The following is a 23,916-nucleotide window of genomic DNA, read 5'->3' as shown; positions in this document are numbered from 1 at the left end:
TTTCTAGGCCAAACCGCAAAACTTTTGAATTAGTGAAATACAGAAAGATTGGAGTTCCTAAAAGCAAGATTGGTCCTACATGGGTGGTTCCGTGGTTAGTGCTGTTACCTTGCAGCACCGGGGTCCAGAGTTCAATCCCAAATATCTTCAAATAGTTCTCCAGAGATTTGTGTTTAAAAAGGCAAACGGATCGGCTTCCGTATTATGAGTGATTTACTGATCAAAGTCATGTGATTCTAGTTCTTTTTATGTCAAATTTAAAAACTTTTGAAATATCAAATTCACATTGAGTTCATTTCTCCAGCTCATATCCACCAAGAGACTTAAGAAATCAGTGGGAATGGAATATTCTAATTTTGGGAAGGAGATTTGTTTTTTTCAAAGTCTTTTTGAATCGAGATTAATCTTGAAACCACTCAAGATTTTTTTGAAATGCTTTCAAATTCAAGTAGGGATGCACAGAATCCCAGTTTCGGTCCATGATTGGCCTGAATCCGAGCCTTTCTTAGTAGAATTCGGCCAAATCCAAGTGACCTGCCACCTATCGTTGCCCCACATTCTCCATCCGGGTTTTATCTGAAGTTAGAAATTAATATTTCAATGGAGGCAGAACTAAATGTGTTACAAGTGACCCTGTGTATAATCCAGAAAGGGCAAGTAAAATGGACATGTTTAATATTCAAAATGACAAAGGTTCATTGGGGCTCTAACAAACAAAATTTTATTTTCTGAAGGAGAAAAAAATATATAATTATTCTTCAGGAAAGCCCATAATGGTGCATTTGTCTGCAAGCGCATGATGACCAACCAAGATAAGGCACTCTATTCCTATAATATAATTCACTTACATAAATATACACTTACATAGATATTGGATGTCCCCAATCTAAAAAAAATTGAAAGTCCAGGTGTTTTTTTTTCTTTTTAATGGCAAATTAAAAAAAATTCAGGAGCTAAAAGAATATTATAATTTCAAAATACCTCAAAAAACATGTTATTTCTCATAGATTGGATTACATTAGTGCATTATCTGGGTTTGATGAACCCTGGGCTACCCTAACCCTATTTATCCACCCATTCCAAAGCAATAAAGCCAAGTATTATGGCATAGAAGCAAAGTAACATTACAAACTATCAAATCATCAACAACAACATAGGTCGAATAGAAAGGAATAGCAACAGAAAAAATAAAGTATTTTGCATATGTGAAGGTGATCTAAGGAGCATGACTGATGTTATAAATTGTGATCTTAATCAATGCCCCAGAAATAGGAAATACTGCAGGCTGAGTTATACAGGGAACTCTGAGTATCTCTCCTGTATTATAAGAGATAATGGACCCCCTACTGTAAATGATAAGGATATTAGAAGTCACTGAGGGGTTGTTCTGTGACCATATAAAGGCACAAGGCTGCAGGCTGAGTTATACAGGGAACTCTGAGTATCACTCATGTATTATAAGGGATAATGTACCCCCTACTGTAAATGATAAGGATATTAGAAGTCACTGAGGGGTTGTTCTGTGACCATATAAAGACACAAGGTTGCAGGCTGAGTTATACAGGGAACTCTGAGTATCACTCATGTATTATAAGGGATAATGTACCCCCTACTGTAAATGATAAGGATATTAGGAGTCACTGAGGGGTTATTTTTTTTTTTTTAAATCTTGGTGCAGTCATTATTTGTTTCTCCCCAGTAGTATAGCTGTGTATAGCTGAATAAATGACTGTATCAGCCTGTCACCGGCCGCAGCCCAAGGCAATTTTCATCATGATATATTGCATAATAAGCCAGAAAGTGTTTGCTTATTAATCCATAACAAGATTTAGATTGAAAATGTCCTCTTACATCCCTGGCAGATCTAGTGGCGACTAGAAGAAAGGGAAGGATATAGGGGGGCTGTGTGTGCAATGGGTGACGCGTGGGTTTGAGCCTTCTGGGCTTCCCTCTTTTTGTGCTTGATTTACTCTATATACAATCAGAGTGCCCTGCTGCCTGGTTTCTGCCTCTCCTGCTGAACCGACAGGACTCTGAGAGCCCCGGCCTTCCTTTCATTGCAGCTCACCATTATTGATGGAGAAAAAGACCCCGCCATAAATGAAATGAATGCAGTGGATATCTTCGGGAGCTTTGATCAGCGGCACAGAAGTGTTCTGACTGCCAGACACGCAGGGCATTGTTTGGGATATTTTAATTGCATGTGTTTTCTAATGCCCTATTAGGCTATCACCCCTGGCTAAATTGATCATTTTTGCTTTATATTAGGGATGCATTGAATCCAGCATTCGGTTCGAGACTCTTTTTTTTCAGCAGGATTGGGATTGGGCCGAATCCTTCTGCCCAGCTGAACCGAATCCTTCTGCCCGGCCGAACCGAATCCTTCTGCCCGGCCAAACCGAATCTGAATCCTAATTTGCATATGCAAATTAGGGATGGGGAGGGAAATTGTGTGACTTTTTGTCACAAAACAAGGAAGTAAAAAATGTTTTCCCCTTCAGATTCGGCTCAGTATTCGGCCGAACTTTAGTGAAGGATTCGGAGGTTCAGCCAAATCCAAAATAGTGGATTCGGTGCATCCCTACTTTATATATACAGATCCGTTATCAGGAAACCCATTATCCAGAAACCTCCAAATTACAGGAAGGCCATCTCCCATAGACTCCATTATAAGCAAATAATTCTACTTTTTAAAAATGATAAGAATTTCAAAAAGGGAAAGTTGTGCTCACCATTAAATTTGAAACCATTAAGCAAGAGGTCCTTTGAACTCAGCCCATTATCAATATAATAAGACTATTGAGACATTTTATGACTATACAGTATATATATATATATATACACATATTAGTCAAACCTGGTGCACTCACAACGCTTGTATGTCATCTGCCTGGGTGCTGGTCAAAAACCAGTATACAAACAAGTATCAAAAGACCGCACTCCAAGGACTTTGTTCATGGAAAAATAAAGTGATTTGTTTCAACGTTTCGGCTCCCCCACTTGGGCTGGACATCCTGATGACTTTATTTTTTCATGAACAAAGTCCTTGGAGTGCAGTCTTTTGATGGGTTTGTAGGTACTAAGAAACTCCACAGGGCCACAAAGAGTTATTTCTTTATAACATTATTAAAAACATTACCATCTACCTATGTGTTCCGTGCCCTGGGGGCATTTAATCATAGACTCTATCCATGCCACAATAAAGGCTCATGATTCTGCACTAATATAAATAATCAGTTCACAAAAGATCTTTATCCACTGCTCAGATAGCTAGAATCTCAGCTGTTATAGAGCAGGGCAGGGCTGTTGTTTACAATGGGGATCAGATAGGATCTGTGCAGCCACTGGGACAGAATGTTCTGTTATACAGATAGCTAGAATCTCAGCTGCCATAAAGCAGGACAGGACTGCTGCTTACAATGGGGATCAGATAAGATCTGTGCAGCCACTGGGACAGAATGTTCTGTTATACAGATAGCTAGAATCTCAGCTGCCATAAAGCAGGACAGGACTGCTGCTTACAATGGGGATCAGATAGGATCTGTGCAGCCACTGGGACAGAATGCTCTGTTATACAGATAGCTAGAATCTCAGCTGCCATAAAGCAGGACAGGACTGCTGCTTACAATGGGGATCAGATAGGATCTGTGCAGCCACTGGGACAGAATTAAAAAATAAATTAAAAAAGCGAAAGGATATAAATTGCAGCCCTATGGGTAATATAAATATACATTTGTGAGAGAAAATAAAGCAATTTCAATTCAAGTTGAATAAATTGTTATAACAACACAGTATATGAATTTGCAGCTTATCGCTCAGAGCAGGACTTGGAGTGAGAACTGTATGAATAAGAAGGAAGATGAAATAAACATTGATCACAGAGCAGACAAGTGAGCAATAATTGAGTTGAGAAGTTTTAGTGCATTTAATATGGCTGAATAGGGAACAGCTGAGTTGCCAAAGGATGGCAGCATTAAGCAGCACAACAGAGACATGTGTTCTCTGTGAGAGACTCCAGCATTTCGATCCAGCTGTAATCCAGCAACGTTTGTATGACTGTAGTCGACCAGAGTCCTGGCATAGAATTACTGTAACATTCTATTTATTGACTAAAAAGGGACTTTACTAACACAGTGCAAAGTGTACATTTCAGATGCAAGTCGGTCGCCATGTTTTTTATCCACAGTGCACTGCAGTGTGTCTGATGATAGATCCACAGTAAAAAAAGGATCCCGTTCTCAGCCTCAAAACTATAGGCCAGTTACTCTGACGTCAGTGGTAGGAAAGCTTTTCGAAGGGTTAGTAAAGGATAAGATACTGGACTTCATAGCAAATCATAATACTATGAGTTTGTGCCAGCATGGTTTTATGCGTAATAGATCTTGCCAGACTAACTTAATTTCTTTTTATGAGAATGTAAGTAGAGACCTCGATTCTGGGATGGCAGTGGATGTGATTTACTTAGACTTTGATACATTTTTTTTGATACAGTGTCACACAAAAGGTTACTGGTTAAATTAAGGAATGTTGGTCTGGAACATAATATTTGTACCTGGATAGAGAACTGGCTAAAAGATAGACTACAAAGAGTGGTGGTAAATGGAAGATTTTCTTATGTTGGACCAGTGTTGTTAGTGGAGTACCGCAGGGCTCTGTACTAGGTCCCTTGCTTTTCAACTTGTTTATTAATGACCTGGAGGTGGGCATTGAAAGTACTGTTTCTATTTTTGCAGATGATACTAAATTGTGCAGAACTATAGGTTCCATGCAGGATGCTGCCACTTTGCACAGTGATTTGTCTAAACTGGAAAACTGGGCAGCAAACTGGAAAATGAGGTTCAATGTTGATAAATGCAGGTTATGCACTTTGGCAAAAATAATATAAATGCAAGTTATACACTAAATGGCAGTGTGTTGGGAGTTTCCTTAAATGAGAAGGATCTAGGGGTCTTTGTAGATAACACGTTGTCTAATTCTGGGCAGTGTCATTCTGTGGCTACTAAAGCAAATAAAGTTCTGTCTTGCATAAAAAAGGGCATTAACTCAAGGGATGAAAACATAATTAAGCCTCTTTATAGGTCCCTGGTGAGGCCTCATCTGGAGTATGGGGGGCAGTTTTGGACTCCAGTCCTTAAGAGGGATATAAATGAGCTGGAGAGAGTGCAGAGACTAAGTGCAACTAAACTGGTTAGAGGGAGGGAAGACTTAAATTATGAGGGGAGACTGTCAAGGTTGGGGTTGTTTTCTCTGGAAAAAAGGTGCTTGCGAGGGGACATGATTACACTTTACAAGTACATTAGAGGACATTATAGATAAATAGCAGGGGACGTTTTTACCCATAAAATGGATCACCGTACCAGAGGCCTCCCCTTCAGACTAGAAGAAAAGAACTTTCATTTGAAGCAACGTAGGGGGTTCTGTCAGGACAGTGAGGTTGTGGAATGCACTGCCGGGTGATGTTGTGATGCTGATTGAGTTAATGCCTTTAAGAATGGCTTGGATGATTTCTTGGACAGACATAATATCAAAGGCTATTGTGATACTAAGCTCTATAGTTAGTATAGATATGGGTATATAGAATTTATGTGAAAGTAACGAGGGGTGTGTGTATGGATGCTGGGTTTTCATTTGGAGGGGTTGAACTTGATGGACTTTGTCTTTTTTCAACCCAATTTAACTATGTAACTATGTAACAGTACTCCAGCATCAATAGACTCGCAGAAGCATGAATTAGACTAATACTAGGACCATGGACTAGACTTATACCAGGACCATGGACTTGATACATACCAGAAGCATGGACTAGACCTATACCAGGAGCATGGACTAGATCTATATCTGGACCATGCCAGAGCCATGGAATAGATCTATACCAGGAGCATGGACTAGATCTATACCAGGACCATGGACTAGACCTCTACCAGAAGCATGGAATAGACCTATACCAGGGTCATGGACTAGATCTATACCAGGACCATGGACTAGACTTCTACCAGAAGCATGGACTAGACCTATACCAGGAGCATGGACTAGATTTATACCAGGGTCAAGGACTAGACTTCTACCAGAAGCATGGACTAGACCTATACCTGGAGCATGCACTAGACCTATACCAGGAGCATGGACTAGACAACATTAACTAAACCTATACATGTACCAAGGACTAGACCTATACCAGGAGCATGGACTAGACCTATACCAGGAGCATGAACTAGATCTACACCAGGAGCATGGACTAGACCTATACCAGGAGCATGGACTAGATCTATACCAAGAGCATGGACTAGACCTATACCAGGAGCATGAACTACGTTAACTAAAACTATACATGTACCATGGACTGGACCTATACCAAGAGCATGGACTAGACAACGTTAACTAAAACTATACATGTACCATGGATTGGACCTATAACAGGAGCATGGACTAGATCTATACCAGGAGCATGGACTAGACCTATAACAGGAGCATGGACTAGATCTATACCAGGAGCATGGACTAGATCTATATCTGGACCATGGACTAGACCTATACCAGGAGCTTGGACTACATCTATACCAAGAGCATGAACTAGATCTATATCTGGACCATGGACTAGACCTATATCAGGAGCATGAACTAGATCTATACCAGGTGCATGGACTTGATCTATACCAGGAGCATGGACTAGACAACGTTACTTAAACTATACATGTACCATGGACTGGACCTATACCAGGAGCATGGACTAGATCTATACCAGGAGCATGGACTAGATCTATAACAGGACCATGGACTAGACCTATAACAGGAGCATGGACTAGATCTATACCAGGAGCATGGACTAGATCTATACCAGGACCATGGACTAGACCTATAACAGGAGCACGGACTAGATCTATACCAGGAGCATGGACTAGATCTATACCAAGAGCATGGACTAGATCTATATCTGGACCATGGACTAGACCTATACCAGGAGCATGGACTAGATCTATACCAAGAGCATGGATTAGATCTATATCTGGACCATCGACTAGACCTATAACAGGAGATTGAACTAGATCTATACCAGGAGCGTAGACTAGATCTATACCAGGAACATGGACAAGATCTGTATCTGGACCATGGACTAGACCTATACCAGGAGCATGGACTATATCTATACCAGGAGCATGGACTAGATCTATATCAGGTGCATGGACTTCACTAGACCTATACCAGGAGCATGGACTATATCTATACCAGGAGCATGAACTGGATCTATACCAGGAACACGAACTAGACTTATACCAGGAGCATGGACTGGACAACATTAACTAAAACTATACATGTACCATGGACTATACCTATACCAGTAAGATGGAACATTTTCTCCTTATTGTGCAGGAGATTTCCCATGATAACCTGCAGCTTTGGAGCCAATTTCACCCTTTATATGTTAGGAAAGTATTACAAGTAACAGTTGTTGATGTCAGGCAAATAGGTGCCTTTGTCTCTTCCTCCGGCAACCAGTGCAATGTGCCTGCTCCATCACGCAAAGCTTTTCCTATGAAAGGCAACATGCAAGCCAGCTGGTCCAGCTGCAGGAGGGGGTTAATCTCTGGCCACATACTACCACTGCTGAGAGATGTTAATGAATTAGCAAGAAGCCTGTTGCTTCTCCTGTTCCTTGGGAGGCTTAGTCTCTCGCTGGCAATAGGACACGTGCATTTCTCAGCGTTTGCTCTAATAAAAGCCACATTTTATAGTGCATTTTAATCAGAGTTGAAGGCTTCCTTAGGCTTTCAATGAGTTCTTAAAGGGACAATGACGGCTTTCAATGAGTTCTTAAAGGGACAGTGTGCCTGAACAACAAGTAAACTTTGCCTTTGTGTCATACTGATCCTTATTGAGCTAGATGTATACTCTTGTGTCTGAGGTTAACGGGATCTGGGCAAAACCAGGGCGGGGAAACTCATAATTTCCTGGGGCAGCTGTACCAGCTGAAATATTGTGCGGCAGAAAAGTTGTTATACAATACCATAGACGTCACTATTTATTGGGCCTGGGGGGGGGGGGGCTGTTTGGGACTCTCACCCCAAAGTAAATTTCTTCCTGTTTTGTATTTCTCGTTAGATGTTTGAGCTCCACTATTGGTCCATGTATAAGCATCAACAATGTGTATGGCTGTGGTATCAAATGGATGCCAGTTTTTTTAATTTCAGATATTTTTTCAAGTAGCCCATATCCCTGTGTCCTTTTGGCTCATTATTGTGCCCCCATTGAATCAAGAAGGTTACATAGAGAAATGCATTCCCTTACGCACTTGCGCTCCTTATTTTATACAGTAATCACCAAAAATAAAACTTCCTTTGTTTATCATGACTTGAGGTTTCTTTCTCCCTGTTTTAGTTATATTTTCCTTGTAGAACAATAGGTTATTTTATAGATAAATCACCCTTCTCCTCTCTCCTGTACAGAGACAAATTAACTTTTTCCCCATAGTCTTCTAAAAAAGCCAAATCCATAACCCAGATCCCTCTTTTTCTTGTTGGTGTTGCTCTTTAATGAGACCTCCTTGTTCCTTTGTCTTGCGTGTGTGGCTGGGGGAACTACAGCATATCACTTGTTCTGTCCAACAAAACCCGATGTAAGGTCATACTTACAACAGATGTAAGGGGATTTTTTTTTAAAAGTTTAAAAACGTGTAGAATAAAAGTAGTAGAAGCCAATCAAAATTAAAGTTGCCCATGCCCAATCACTCATTGCTATAGGTTGCTTATTAAGAGTAAATTATGTACATTTTGTGAATGTTCTTTTAGTTGAAAAGTGGTAAAATACAGGGTTGCTGTTAACCCATATAATACAGCAGCATCCATGAGGATTGTATTTTTGTGTGGCTCATTGTTGATATAACTGCTATACGACTTCCCAGCTATGACCCATACTCTACTCTATGCCTTCCCAGCTATGCTCTATTCTCTACTCTATGCCTTCCCAGCTATGCCCCATACTCTGCTATACGACTTCCCAGCTATGCCCCATACTCTGCTATACGACTTCCCAGCTATGCCCCATACTCTACTCTATGCCTTCCCAGCTATGCCCCATACTCTACTCTATGCCTTCCCAGCTATGCCCCATACTCTACTATATGCCTTCCCAGCTATGCTCTATACTCTACTCTATGCCTTCAAACTATGCCCCATACTCTACTATATGCCTTCCCAGCTATGCCATATACTCTACTCTATGCCTTCCCAGCTATGCCCCATACTCTGCTATACGACTTCCCAGCTATGCCACATACTCTACTCTATGCCTTCCCAGCTATGCCCCATACTCTACTATATGTCTTCCCAGCTATGCCACATACTCTACTCTATGCCTTCCCAGCTATGCCCCATACTCTACTCTATGCCTTTCCAGCTATGCCCCATACTCTACTATATGCCTTCCCAGCTATGCCCCATACTCAACTATATGTCTTCCCAGCTATGCTCCATACTCTACTCTATGCCTTCCCAGCTATGCCCCATACTCTACTCTATGCCTTTCCAGTTATGCCCCATACTCTACTCTATGCCTTCCCAGCTATGCCCCATACTCTACTCTATGCCTTTCCAGCTATGCCCCATACTCTGATATATGACTTCCCAGCTATGCCCCATACTCTACGCCTTCCTAGCTATGCCCCTATAATTTGTTAACAAGACACTTTTAACATTTTGGACAGATGCACATACTGTTTTCAATCTTCACGCTTAATTATTCGATTTAGTATTTGATGCTGGAACACTCTGACTTCTAATCACTGCTCATTGTTGGAAGTCCATTATATTCTAACTGTCTGACTGAACTCATTGACCTTGAACTGACATTATAAGCTGTGTCTAATCTTTTCACTTTATATTTCTAATGCGTCTTTTCTTTTTCTTTCTCTTTTCCTTTTTTTTGGCCTGATCCCTATTTAGCATCACAATTGGACTACCCCTGAGTCCAGCAGCTGACTCCGCCCGCTCTGCACGACACGCGCTCTCGCTCATTGCCACGGCCAGACCACCCGCCTTCATAACAACCATCGCCAAGGAGGTACCAACTTTCCACTCTCTTTCCTTCACAGCACTTCCACAAGGAGATTCATATGAATAGAAATCTCTAACAGTAAAATAGCCGCCAGTTGTTAACGTCTGTGTGTTGTTTCAAAGCATATTTAATGGGGATTTAAACTCAGGGGGGAAAAACCTTGCTTAACTAAAGAAAATATCATTCTATGCTACTTTCCTATATACATTCATTAAACACTTTCATTGTGTTTAAAGTTACTTGTAAATGCAATTGCTATTGAAAGCAGTGTTTGTTTATGCCTTTCTTTTCTCTCATTAGGATTCTTGAAACAATGCAGCAGAAGTCACCCTTGTATTCTTCTTCCAAGGGCTGCTGATCAGATGGCTTCTGCTGCATTGTTTCAAAGGGCAGAGGATAGAAAGGATAGAAATCTCTTTTGTTTTCATATATAACTTTACACTTTTCAAAAATTGTAATTAAGGTGGTGGTTCAACAGTGATGGTGTCTGAACTCCATCATGGAATTACTTGTCCTGTCCTGGTCCTTCCAGTGATACAATAGCGTTGCCCTTTTTGACCTCAGAGGTGGGAGTGTTTTGGGCATGGGTTTTCAAAAATGTCACTTAAAGGGTCAGATTGGGGCTGTGTTAGCACTGGGCCCTTTCGTGTCAGCATGGGTCAACAATTTGTTGTCTTGCTCATCACTACTTGCAGACTTATTATTACCTGCCAATATACCTGCAAGGTTAGATAGAAAAATAGACTTCTCCAGCCAGACTATATTTATAGGGGTAAGTCAGTGGTAAGGCTGCAGAGAAACTTTTCATCAGCTTGAGCGGACTCTTACAACCTGTCTAACTATCGATATGGTCAACCTGATTCTTTCAGGTATCCACATGCACCATGGAAGAACCCATGTATAATTGTGATGTGTGGGCCGGACCCTGACCCTCATGGTTTACAAGTGGGTCGGGTGGGTTTAGGCCGACCTCAGCACTTCAGGTTAAGCTCTTCTGCCTGCTATCCCAGTCTGCAACCTTTCACCCGCCCCTTTTGTGATGTCATTAGTGGGGCAGTGTGGGCCTATAAATAGAGGGGAGGAGGTTGGTGTAGGTGCGAGTCGGGATTCGGATAAAAAATAAGTATTTTCATGACGTGTTTCTTATCCTAAGATACGTAGTCATAGGCCTATGACTATGCATCTTAGGATACGAAACAGGTCAGGAATAGATGTTTTTGATTTGCTTAAATAAAGTTGTCTTTTACCCTATGAGTGCTTGCCGATTCTTCTCCACAATTTGAACAGACACCTCCTGCTACGGCTTCGGGGCGATGCACCCGGGCCACTCGATACGTCATATGAGTGTTTTTCCCTTCTAAGTCTCAGCTTGTTAAAGAGCTGTTTAATACAAAAGCGTCGGACCTGGAGTTTACACACCCAGGTCACGGCAATTACAGGGTGAGCTTTTAGGTTTGAGGCTCAATAGCTACAAAGATTTGATTGATTAAGTAGCAACCTGTTTGAGTAAGGGATATTTGGGACTGAGCAGCTTTTATGCACAAAAAATACCCGCACATCACTAATATGTAATAATCATGTATAAAATGAATATGCATGGATGCTAAACTAATGAATGGGTAGCACACATTCAGCATGCACACCTAGCATCGCATATGACTGCAGATCAATAAAGAGAATCTGAGGCATGACCATCCCTGATGTATGTAATGGGTCATTGGCTGACCAAGAAGGTTTATTGTTTGAAGCAGAGCAGATTGACCAAACCCCTAATACTTGGTTCTCCTAAATACAGGCCTTTGTGTCTTAAACGCCACTCGAGGAAAGGTCAACAACCACTCCTTCAGCTGATCAATTCTCTTGGTTACATTTACACCAGTGTAGTAGAGATGTCCCACTTTAGGTGTCTTCCTGCATCATGTGATTTGCTGCATTTCGAGTTATCTACGAAAACATGCCAATCATCTCTGATCCTTTCTGTCTGTTAGCCAATGAGAAGCACTGAAAGTAGCACACACACATGCAAGAAACACCTGACAACACTTTTGTGTTATTATTGTGCAGCCGTGCATAAACGCAATACTTCTTATTCAATGTAATGGAAATGATCCCTTTTGACACCCTTTTAGTTACAGTAATTTACATTATAGGCTTTTGTTCCCCAAGAATTTCTTTTTGCAAAGCTGTAATGCTGACAGATGAACATTTCTAGGCTGAACACAAACAGGTCGGAGTTCCTCGACACGCAAAGCCGCACTATCTTTACATTACAGTTGTTAAATTGCAATAGCGCCACGGCGAAAGATCAGAAGCAACGTGTCATCCATCCTCAGGAAATAAATGCCATTATAAGTGCATTACCTTTTGAAGCCGAGATCCCCGAGCAATGCCCTTAAAGATTTTTTTTTTTAAATAAAAAACCAAAACGGATGGAAACGTATCATTGGTTCTGACAGAGATTGTTGTTAAATTGTTTCAGCTCGTGATGCAATAGAGAAAATGGCTGCTGGTGAATTTCTCTGAACTTCAAGAAGAAAGTACAGATGTTTCACCGTAGTTAAAGTAACCCTAATGTTTGCAGAGATTTTGCAGAATGATGTAGTTCTTCCCATTTTTTTGGCCTTTTTCTTACAAGAGAAGGTCTCTATGTGAACTGGGAGAGAAGGTATTATATTCCTCTAGACCAGTGATCTCCAGCAAGTGGCTCATTAACAACATGTTGCTCCCCAACCCCTTGGATGTTGCTCCCAGTGGCCTCAAAGCAGGTGATTATTTTTGAATTCCAGGCTTGGAGACAAGTTTTGGTTGTATAAAACTAGGCATGCACCGAATCCACTTCTTGGGATTCGGCCGAATCCTTGGTGAAAGATTCGGCTGAATACCGAACCGAATCCAAATTTTCATTTACATATGCAAATTAGGATTCAGATTCGGTTCGGCCAGGCACAAGGATTCAGCCAAATCTGAATCCTGCTGAAAAAGGCCAAATCCTGTCCAAATCCTGAACCGAATGCTGTATTTGGTGCATCCCTGTAAAAAACCCAGCTGTACTGCCAAACAGAGTCTCCTGTAGGCTGTCAGTCCACATAGGGGTAACAAATAGCCAATCACAGCCCTTATTTGGCACCCCCTGGAACTATTTTCATGCTGGTGTTGCTCCCTAAATCTTTTTACAGTTGTAAGTTGGGGACCTCCACTGTAGATGCTGTTCTCCTTGTCGTCTGTTAGTATTGAGTTATACATTTTTAAATATTTTTTTCATTTCACCACCCTAAGCCTCATGTCAATGGGTTTGTTCATATGTGCTCCATTAGTAAACTTAGGGCTATTCTAATACAAGTTGTACAGTGTTGCACAATGGCTGCAAACCCACAACAGCCAACCATATGTTTACAGGGGATAAGGCTGCCCACGTGGCCAGGCGTATTAGTGGTTGATATGGGTTACTAGATCTGGTGGCTTTTATTACATCAGCCCATAAGTATTTTCCATACACTGTATTACCCAAAGTATAGGGACACCTGCCAGTCCAACATCTGTTGATATGAGTTGGATCTGGACTTTTCTGCTATAATAACCTCTGCTCTTCTTGGAAGGTTCCCACTAGATATCAGAACACTGTTTTTGGGGTTGGCTTCCATTCAGCCACAAAAGCATTAGTGAGGTTGGATAGTGATATCAGGCTTTCAGTCCTGTTGCCGTCCCAGTTTTTCCCACACATGCTTGCTTGGGTTGACTTTATGGCCGGCCAATCAAGTTCTTCTTACTCGCATCTCAGCAAACTTATTTTATGTGGCTCTTGCTTTGTGTATAAGGGTGTGATCTGTCTTATGCATCCTCCTCTTTTACTGGAGTCAGGGGCTCTCATCCAAATCATGAAAAACAGACCCATAACCCCCCCCCCATGCTCCAGAAACAAAAATTACTATGTAGATGATTCTTTTATAGACAGTTTGCAGTGAGGACAATCAATGTAGAGTGAAGTTTATCTACTGTTGGCTATATATAGCGTCCAGATACTGAATTGTATCTGCCTAAAAAATTAAATAATCAAATATAATTAAATATCATTTTTGTGTGCCCTTCCCCTTTAAAAAAAACCAACTGACATCATACATGTGTCTGTAAACTTTCATTGCACCACTTCATGGAACAGTTTTTGGACTTAATGGGCTGCTGAGCACAGAGATCTAGATCATGTCCCTTTGGCTTCTAAGGGTAGGGACACACTGGGCGATTTGGGGAGATTTAGTCGCCTGGCGACTAATCGCCGCGGCTTTCCACGACCAATCTTCCCCGAATGCCTCCCCTCACTCTGCGCCTGGATAAAATGAAAAATCGCCTGCGCTAATCACACGCGGCGATTTGTTTTCCGAAGTCGCCCGAAGTTTCCTCGTGAGGCAACTTCGGGCGATTTCGGAAAACGAATCGCCGTGTGTGATTAGCGCCGGCGACTTTTCATTTTATCCAGGCGCAGAGTGAGGGGAGGCATTCGGGGAGAAAAGTCGCTGCGATTAGTCGCCAGGCGACTAAATCTCCCCAAATCGCCCAGTGTGTCCCTACCCTAAAAAACACAATCAGTAGGAGGTGATAAGAAAGGTGGTGGCTTTTTATCTGCAGTGGCTGGACCAGTGTAGTGTGTGTATAGAAAACAAAGGAAAATAAATATACATTTGGAGACATTAAACAAATTGAAGGCGTATTGACCCCTTTTTTGTTCTCCTGTGTTGAAACCTGAAGCCGATGTAAAAATTGACATGATTTCTATTCTATTTTAAATGTTATTTTTCCAGGTGCACAGACATACGGCTCTGGCTGCCAATACACAGTCTCAGCAGAATATCCACACTACTGCCTTGGCTCGGGCTAAAGGGGAAATTCTGAGAGTCATAGAAATTCTTGTTGAAAAAATGCCTTCGGATGTTGTGGATCTCTTGGTGGAGGTAAATATCCAATGCTCCAATATTACTTAATCTTCGGCACTCCACTCACTTGTATTCTTCAGGTGCATTTATATCCCCAGGTAGTTTCAGGCCAAAAGTATGAATTACACTCAATGTGGAGAAGAAGTCCACTGATGCTTGCCGGCAATTGCCTTTAAAGCATTTTTTGCAGCAGAAATATGGCTCAACCTTTAGTAGAGAAGCCCCTTCCTCAGGTGAAGCTCAGCTTATTTGAAGAGATGGCCTTCTGTACCAAATCAGACTGGTCCAGTTGGTTCCTTTACCAACAATCCGATCATGCTGCAGGGTTTTGTAACCTGCCCAATATGATAAAAAGGTGATCTGTAGGGACTGACTCAGTATCTCGTGTCATTCCATGTATGGCCTCCTTTAAGAAGAGGATCTGCTGTAGACAGGGTTCCCGCCTGGCAGGCAATGAAAAATACATGCCAGGGCCGGTATCACAAATTTACCGGCAATTTAGTAGCTGGTAAATTTCTATTACAGTTAAGTTCAGCCTGATCCGCCCGCAATCCTAGCGGACATTTTTCTTTTTCTCTTCCCTGATCCCCCTCAGTGCTATAGCTCCAACCCCTCACATTGACGTCACGGGCTGCCCCCCTCCACTTGCTTTTAAACTCTTCCTAAAAATGTGGCAACCCGAGCTGTAATTGAAAGGCTTTTAAGGGAACATGGAATCATGGAACTAAATGGCTGAATACTAAGAAATAAATATAAAGGTAATGAGGCCAAAACATTTGTGTAAGAACCATTTCTTAACACCCCTTAGGCTCACAGTGTAATGCACCCCTCACTCACTTTGTTCCATAGTGAAGTGATTAATTCTGGGACTTGAAATCCCTCTGCTTTCCAGAAGATCTGTGCACCACCCATTATGGAAAAAAGAGACACTTCAAGTCCCCGATATCACTTCACTATGGAGCAATGTAAGGGAAGGGTTGCATGAAACTGTGATGCTAAGGGGGGTGGGGAAATAGTCCCAGTGAGCACAGAGGCAGACTATACTGTTTTATCATGCACCTTTTCCAGAGTCGGATTTACATAGTGGGCAGCCCTAGGCCCGCTGTCGTTCATCGCCCCCATCCCCTCCTGTTTATTGTCTCAAATTCTCATCATCAGGACTGGAGCAATGGGGATTGTCGCATAGGAAATCGTATCTCCTGTGCATCCCCAGTGTTTCTGAACCAATGTGGGTGTGGTTGGGCAGCATCCCGCCCCCTAAAGTCCTGCCTCCCTAGGCCTCTCCCTTGGTGGCCTCTCCACAAATCCGGGCCTGACCTTTTCTACAGAAGCCCAACTGAATTATCGCATGTCAGAAAAAACAAAAACATGGATCGCGCTACTTTATCAATTTTTTGAAGATTTATAGTATAGAGTATAGTATTTATAATTTAGGGAAAAATCTGTAAAATGCAATTTCAAGGCAAATGTGTACTTTTACAAAGGTTTATACAGTGTGTTCAGTTGTACAGCCCATTGCCCTAATTTAGAGTGTTCCATGGTCTGACTCCATACCCGGTGCTCTAGGGCAAATAAAGCGACCTAAAAATACAGATTGCTTTCCATTGCAGCACAATGTGAGTAAAATGTTGCTTTTCTCACTGTGTTGTGTTCTGTTTGAGAAAAGATCTTTCCAAATCTCCCTTCTCCGACTGCTATATTGAACCGATAAACCTTATGCCACTTAGTTCTGTCCGCTAAATCTCCTTTATTTGTACTAAATTCATTTTTAACAAGCTGACAAGTCTTAATAGCTTGCTTTTCCCTTTGTTCTAATCTGTTTACTTGTCCTTTTAACTCAATAGGTCATGGATATTATAATGTACTGCCTTGAAGGGTCCTTGCTGAAGAAGAAAGGACTTCAGGAATGCTTTCCTTCCGTGTGCAAGTATGTCCTTACACTATATGTATTTAAAGATGCTTTTCGTATGCTTTACATTTTTCTTCTAAATCTTTGATGAGCTAAAATTCTCCACCGTTTGAAGAATGCCTGGGATTTGTATTTTAAAATATCTGTAGTTTTTCATGTTGGGCTTTTGAGGTCAGTTCATGATTATGTAATATCTAAGGCTTCAGCAAAGGCAATAAACTGGGTGGGATGTGAGAACTAAACCCCTACCTACTACCCTAGATAGTCCCCTACCCTGCTTCTCCCCCCCCCCCCCACATAGGTCATTACCCCTGAAAGTGTCCTGAATAAATAGCTCACGTATTGATGCAGAATAAGCGCAGTGGAGCTCATGGGCGCCATCTTCCGGTCTTCTTCGGGTCCTCTTCCTTGCCTTCTGCAATTCACGGCACTTTTGGTGCAGTTGCTGTGAACTGGAAGACTGCTCCAACGGTGCATGAGTCAATGCAGCGTTCCTTACAGATGAAGACGGAAGATCCGGGAGATGGCGCCCGAGAGCTCTGCTGCGCTTACTCTGCACCGATATGTGAGCTATATATTCGGGACACTTTCAGGGGTAATGGACTATGCGGGGGAGAAGCAGGCAGGGGGAATATCTAGGGTAGTACATAGGAGCTTTTCTTATTGGAGGTGGGTTTGTTCTTCTTTTAGGTCAAGAGATAAGAGATGAAAGAAAAGTGCAGGGCTGATATCAGTCTAGGGCCTTTTGCCTAAAAACTAAATAATACCAAAAAACACAAGGAGGAAAAAGGAGGAGGAGTCTGGCATTCATCGCTGATACAAATATTTTCTGGCCAATAATGTCCATTGAAGACAGTATATTTCTCCAACAGCTGATGTACATCACTGGAGACTCTACCCTGTGTGCTATAGACCTTATTCAACCCTGGTCAACATTGGGTATTTGCTTTAGAAGCTTTTAGGGAAATGTCCAACGGGCAGATTTTGACGCAATAAATTGGTGCTTCTGTGGACGACAAATCTCTTAAAAAGGCTGTGTTTGCTTTTAACGGAAATATAAAAATTACATATGCTGCACATGACAAATTCAAGGCAAGAATTCACATTAAAAGTTTAAAAAAAAAAACCTCCTACAGAGATATCCGATGCGGTGTCTGGCAGCATAATTCCTTTGTCAGATTATTGAAAACTAAGCGTTTATTGTCTTGCATCTTAATTAACTTGCTCCTCGAAATGTGATGAAATCCTCCCTGTAAAATGTAAGATATATGCTGCCCAAACCTCTATAAAATCTAGCTGTTTATATCTCTGAGCCTCAGCATTTGCATAGTAAGCAACGTGGGTGTTGCATTTCAATGAGAAGGTGGCTACGTCATTATATGTGGGGTTTAAGTTGGTCTGCATGCATTCATACGTTATTTTTATTATTTTTTTCACCATTTACATTTATTTTAGCAGTACATGTATGTGACCTGTTATCCAGAATGCTCGGGACCTGGGTTTTTTTTGGATTAGGGATCTCTCCATAATTTGGATCCCCATACCTTAAGGGGGTTATGTATCAAAGGTTAAATTTTAGAGTAATGTGATTGTTTTAAAACTCTAGTAAATTAGATTAAGTTACAATTTGAATTGTAAAGTCTAAAATTTAATCAAATAATCCCGACCTGAAGACCCAAATCAGTACGGGCATGTTACCTATTATCCAGAATGCTCGGAACCTGGAGGTTTTTCCGATTAGAGATTTTGCCGTAATTTGGATCTCCTTACTTTAAGGGGGTTATGTTTTAAAGGTTGAATTTTAGAGTAATGTGAATTGTTTTAAACGCTAGTAAATTAGATCTTATTCACAATTCGAATTGTATGTTATTTATGAAAATAATTTGAAGGTCTAAAATTCGATCAAATAATCCCGACCCGAAAATTCGAAACAAATTCAAATCGAGTTTTCCTTTGAAAAAAGACTCGACTTTTGTGCGTCAAACAGTGGCGTACTACCGGGGGCCAGGGCCCGCACCCCCTCAGGGCCCCCCGCCAGTTCGCACGGCACGAATTCCTGGCAGTTCTGGGCTGATTCCCGGGCGGTTCCGGGTGTACGGAGGGGGGCGAGGGGCCCGGATGCGCGTCCCGTGCCAGGGCCCGCCCCCTCTAGTTAAGTTACTGGCGTCAAATGTTTTTTGATGCACATCAAATTATTTTTTACACACAAAGTTTTTGTAGACCTGCAACATTGGAGTCTATGGATCGTCATTTTATAAGTGAAACTTGGCAAAATTTGGCTCATCACTACTATTCAGATGCTTATTTGACCTCTGCCATTGACTTCTACATGAACTCGGCAGGTTTTAGATGGAGAATATTCAAATTAGAACTGTTTACAGGGTTGAGGTGTGATAAATCTTACATTCAAATTCACGTTGGTGGTTTTAAATTCAAATTTGTGAGTTTTGAGTTTTTGGGAGGTTGGCAGGTGTCATCTCACGCCACTTTGGGTTCTCTTATTTTCGACTGGCAACGCTGAACATGATCAGCCTCAACTTCATGGCAGTCAATATAAGAAGACCTGAAGTGGCGGACGTTGGTCTCCGCCAACCCTGCTGTGTAAAGGTGGCCATAGACACACAGATCCGATCGTACGAATCGAGGATTCGTACGATTTTTGGATCGTGTGTGTGGCATGTGCCGACATCTTTCGCCCGGCGGAGATCGTCGTTTGGTTGATCGGTCAGGTTTGATTTTGACCCGATCGATCTCGCCGGAGCTCATGGCACATTGTAATCTGATCGTTCGGCCATACGGCGGAACAATCAGATTACCCCCGATATAGCCATGCCTGTTAATGGCATATCGGGGAAAGATCCGCTCGTTTGGCAACATCGCCAAACGAGCAGATCTTTGCATCTATGGCCACCTTAACTCTGCATTCTTAAAGGAGTAAAACAGAGAGAGACACTTTTGTGTAGCAAAGTGAAGTGGAGAGAGGGCCAATGAAAGGAGCCTGGGGTGGAACGGAAGGATTTGTACTTATTTAAGACCAGTTAGGGTGTCTTTGGGGGGGGGGGGTAACACCCATTTTACTAGACATTTATGGAAAGCCAGCATCTGATCTTAACTGTAAAATAACCAACTGTCTATAATTTATAAAGAGACCCAGGCTTCTGTGTTGTACACTGCAGTGCTGAAGTGGACCTCTTCAGGCTTCTTAGAGCTCATTTCAAAACTTGATCCACGACCCCCCCCCCCAAACCAATCCATTTATAATGCTTTAAATTTTATTGGTGTGACATGGCTATATGATGGAAATAGGAGAGTTTACGATAAATGTCATTCAATGAGAACATTCTCCTAGTGCTGTGGCAGACCAGTACAAATCTCATACGCTATAACTTGTCTTTGTAATGCAGGTTCACTGTATCACAGTACGACACATCACTTTTTGGGTCTTTACCAATACAGCAGGTACAGCGAGATGGAGAATAAACCTGCAGGGAAAAGGTTACTGAGCATCATTTAACATGAGCAGTGACAGCCAACTTGGAAATAATTTAGATTGTGCACTATAAAATGGCATAATACTGCAGTGCCTTAACTGTAACATTTTTTCTTCTTTGAAAAATCTCAGTTGAGTAAAAAAAAAAGATATCTAAAGCAGTGGTTTGCTGACTTAATATATATATATACTTCTTCAAAGCCCAAAATTAGGTCATAGCTTAGCTCATAGTAAGGACACCGGTATATGACTTTTATCAGTCAGTTTAGCCATCAGTTCTTCAATATCTTGTAAAACTTCTAACATAAGAAAGTATCTAGGTGGTCCCCAATTTTTTTCACCCATGAGCCACAGTCAGATGTAAAAAGAGTTGGAGAGCAACACAAGCATACAAAAAGTTCCTAGGGGTACCAAATAAGGGCTGTGATTGGTTATTTGGTAGCCCCTGTGTGTACTTGTAACATAAAGGAGACTCTGTTTGGCAGTACAACTGGTTTTTATACAACCAAAATTTGCCTCCACGCCTGGAATTCAAAAATAAGCTCCTGCTTTGAGGTGTCAATTTGCCGGTGTCAATTCGGTCGCCGGTGACATTTGACGCCCTTTAAAGTCAATTGGTGGCAGTTTAATTGACGCCGGCATCGGAATTGTGGAAATGTGGAAATTCGCCGCAAATTCGTTCCTGCCAGATAAATTCGTCCAACACTACATCTTATTTGTAAATGTTAATGAGTGCGGAGCAGATGCAGTTTATGTTGAGGATTTTGTTTTTCTATTTGATAGCTGACTGTGAAAATGATGTTGCAAATTATTGTCAGAGTGGTTGCAGGCTAGGCACAAGATATTCATTGGTATCAACACAAAATGTTGCCAGTTTATTAAACCTCAATGTTTTCTGGGCGAACTTTTATAGGGGAAAAGTCAAATTTTTTGAGAAAAAATATGGAATTTTTAAAGATGTATTATACCTCAAAGCTGCTACAAATCTGAATCCGAAAATACTCCAGCTAAAACCTGTCAAGGTCATGTGTAAGTCAATGGCAGATGACATTGTGATCTGCGCTGATTTTAGTACGATAATCCAAAAAAACAAGGGTTTTTGGGCAACAACTCGAAAAAATCAGATTCAGGCATCAATTGTACAATTTAAATTGTCGAGCTGATTTCTTGATAAATGAGTTGAATTTGTGGATGGGAGTTAGGTCAACTTTCTTTTATTAAAGTGGACCTGTCACCCAGACATAAAAATCTGTATGATAAAAGGCCTTTTCAAATTAAACATGAAATCCAAATTCATTTTTAATTAAAGCATTCATAGCTGTTGTAAACTCATTTAAAAATCTCAGCTGTCAATCAAATATTGTCTGCCCCTCCTCTATGCCTTGGGCAATTACTTTCACTTTCCATTCAGCGCTTCCTAGATGTCACTGCTCTCCCCACATTCCCCCGTTCTCTTCACCATTTAATTGTGTAGCCAGGACACGGGGATGGACATCAGGTCCTCCATTCTGGTGCACAAACAAGATTCTGAGATGATACAAGGCTTGTCTTAATAACAGTGTCCACAAAATGGCTGCTGCCTGCTTGCTATAATTATGAAATCCCAGACTGAAGGAAACAAGATTGAAATAATTTATACAGTGTAAGTAAAGTTTATTTTGCTTGACAAACGTGATAAAATAGGATTTGGAATAATTTTTTCAGGTGACAGATCCCCTTTAAAAAAATGTGTTTACTTCCAGTATAAATATCAGTATTCATGGGCATGTTATAAGTATGGGACTGTAGGAGGCAGATCATTTACTCTGCCATGTAAAATTTAATTCCTGAACCAATAAGTGTATTTTGGTAACTGTAATATTGGTGTGTAGGCAACCCTCTCAAGTCATTTTGCCTGGTCATGTTTTCAGAAAGAGACACCACTGTTGTAAGGGGGGGGAGCTTGAGATAAGGTTTCCTGGTGGGCTCCAGGCACCACAGTCCGACACTGCAAAGAATAGTTGCTTCTATGTCTTCGGTGATCAAGACACCAAGTAACACGATAAAAACATTTTTCTTGCATAACAGGGAAGCTTGACATGTTCTGTAACCTCTCTGTGTTCCTCAAGGTTTATCCTGGTCAGATATTGATACTCTTTTTCATGATCCATGTGATCCAAACATGGTCAGCACTCGCACTCAGTTTTTTTCTGTTTTACCAGGTTTGGCTTCTGATGCTCTTTATTTTGATTGTGTTCTCCCAGGTTCTACATGGTCAGCTACTGTGAGCGGAGTCACCGAATAGCCGTGGGAGCCTGCATTGGCACAGTGGCCTTGTATGACATCCGTACAGGAAAATGCCAGGTATGAATACATCAAGATAGCAGTGTCTACATACTCTGTTTGCTCAATTTTCATATTAAAATGTACAAACAATAGAGATGGAGTATGGACTAGCCCAAACTATTTCTCTAGTTGTCCCAAACAATTTCTAACATGATAAAAAGTGCTGATGATAATATGAACCTTTTTTGGGATTCTTTGGTAATATTAACACTTGGAAATCCAGTTAAAGTAGACCTACAGCTCAACCAAGAAGTAGGCTAGAACTGCTGCACATTATGTTTTGGGGGTTCTGTACCAGCCTAATCCATCGTAAGCATTGCGTAACATCTCTAGAAGTTTTTTTTTATTATCTGGTATTTATTATTTGTCACTTGAACTATATTGAGTGTGAAAATGCTCAAGAAATGGTTATACCAATGTGTAAGTTTCCCATAGACTTTAAAGGAGAAGGAAAGTCATCTTACATTTGGGGGTGCCAAATGTTAGGCACCCCCAATTGATAGTATTTACTTACCTGAAACCCCAGGCCAGTGTTCCTATCAGCAGAAAACGGCACCGGCCCAGGGTTATACCAGTGAGCACCACGGAGTGATCCTCGTCCTCCTTCTTTGCGTGGCTGCGCATGCACATTAGAGTGAAAAGTCAAACTTTAACTAAAAAGTCGGCTATTTCGTTCAACTGTGCATGCGTCTGCCCCGGGAAATTTGAAGAAAGAAGAAGCTGGAAGATAAGTTCTCCGTGGTGCTCACTGGTATAACCCCGGGCCGGTGCAGTTTCTTGCTGATAGGAGCACCAGGGTTTCAGGTATGTAAATACAATCACTTGGGGGTGCCTAACATTTGGCACCCCCAAGTGCAAAAAGACTTTCCTTCTCAAATCAAATCAAAAATTCTTAAGTGATTTCCATTCAGACAAAATCTGTTGGACCCATTGGTCCTCTTGTAAATTATAAGGATATTATAAGTTACAGAGGAGTTTCATTATTAGGTCTTCTAATATCCTCATGTTTGCAACAGGGGGTACTTTATTTATTATAATACACAAGTTTCAGTGAGTCATGTGACAGAAATGACATCACTACTCACCTGTTATAACTGATGACATCAATAGTCACCGTTTATAAGGATATTATTTACAGGATATTCGTGACTTTGTATATTATATATATATATATATATATATATATATATATATATATATATATATATATATATATATAT

The 23,916-nt window shown here is 41.2% G+C and overlaps 1 protein-coding gene across 4 annotated transcripts in view; it reads left to right on the top strand.

Moving 5' to 3' along the window:
- wdr7.L (WD repeat domain 7 L homeolog) overlaps positions 1-23,916 on the top strand; it is a 243,317-nt gene that overhangs the window by 171,463 nt on the left and 47,938 nt on the right. For all 4 annotated transcript variants that reach the window (XM_018245183.2, XM_041580187.1, XM_018245178.2 and 1 more), the window contains 4 exons: positions 9,936-10,053; positions 14,841-14,990; positions 16,817-16,899; positions 22,615-22,714. In XM_018245183.2, coding sequence (XP_018100672.1) covers positions 9,936-10,053; positions 14,841-14,990; positions 16,817-16,899; positions 22,615-22,714 — 451 coding nt within the window. The remainder of the gene's footprint in view (positions 1-9,935; positions 10,054-14,840; positions 14,991-16,816; positions 16,900-22,614; positions 22,715-23,916) is intronic.

This window comes from Xenopus laevis, chromosome 1L (assembly GCF_017654675.1).
Source record: "Xenopus laevis strain J_2021 chromosome 1L, Xenopus_laevis_v10.1, whole genome shotgun sequence".
NCBI lineage: Eukaryota > Metazoa > Chordata > Amphibia > Anura > Pipidae > Xenopus > Xenopus laevis.
This window is presented reverse-complemented; position numbering and strand designations above follow the sequence as displayed.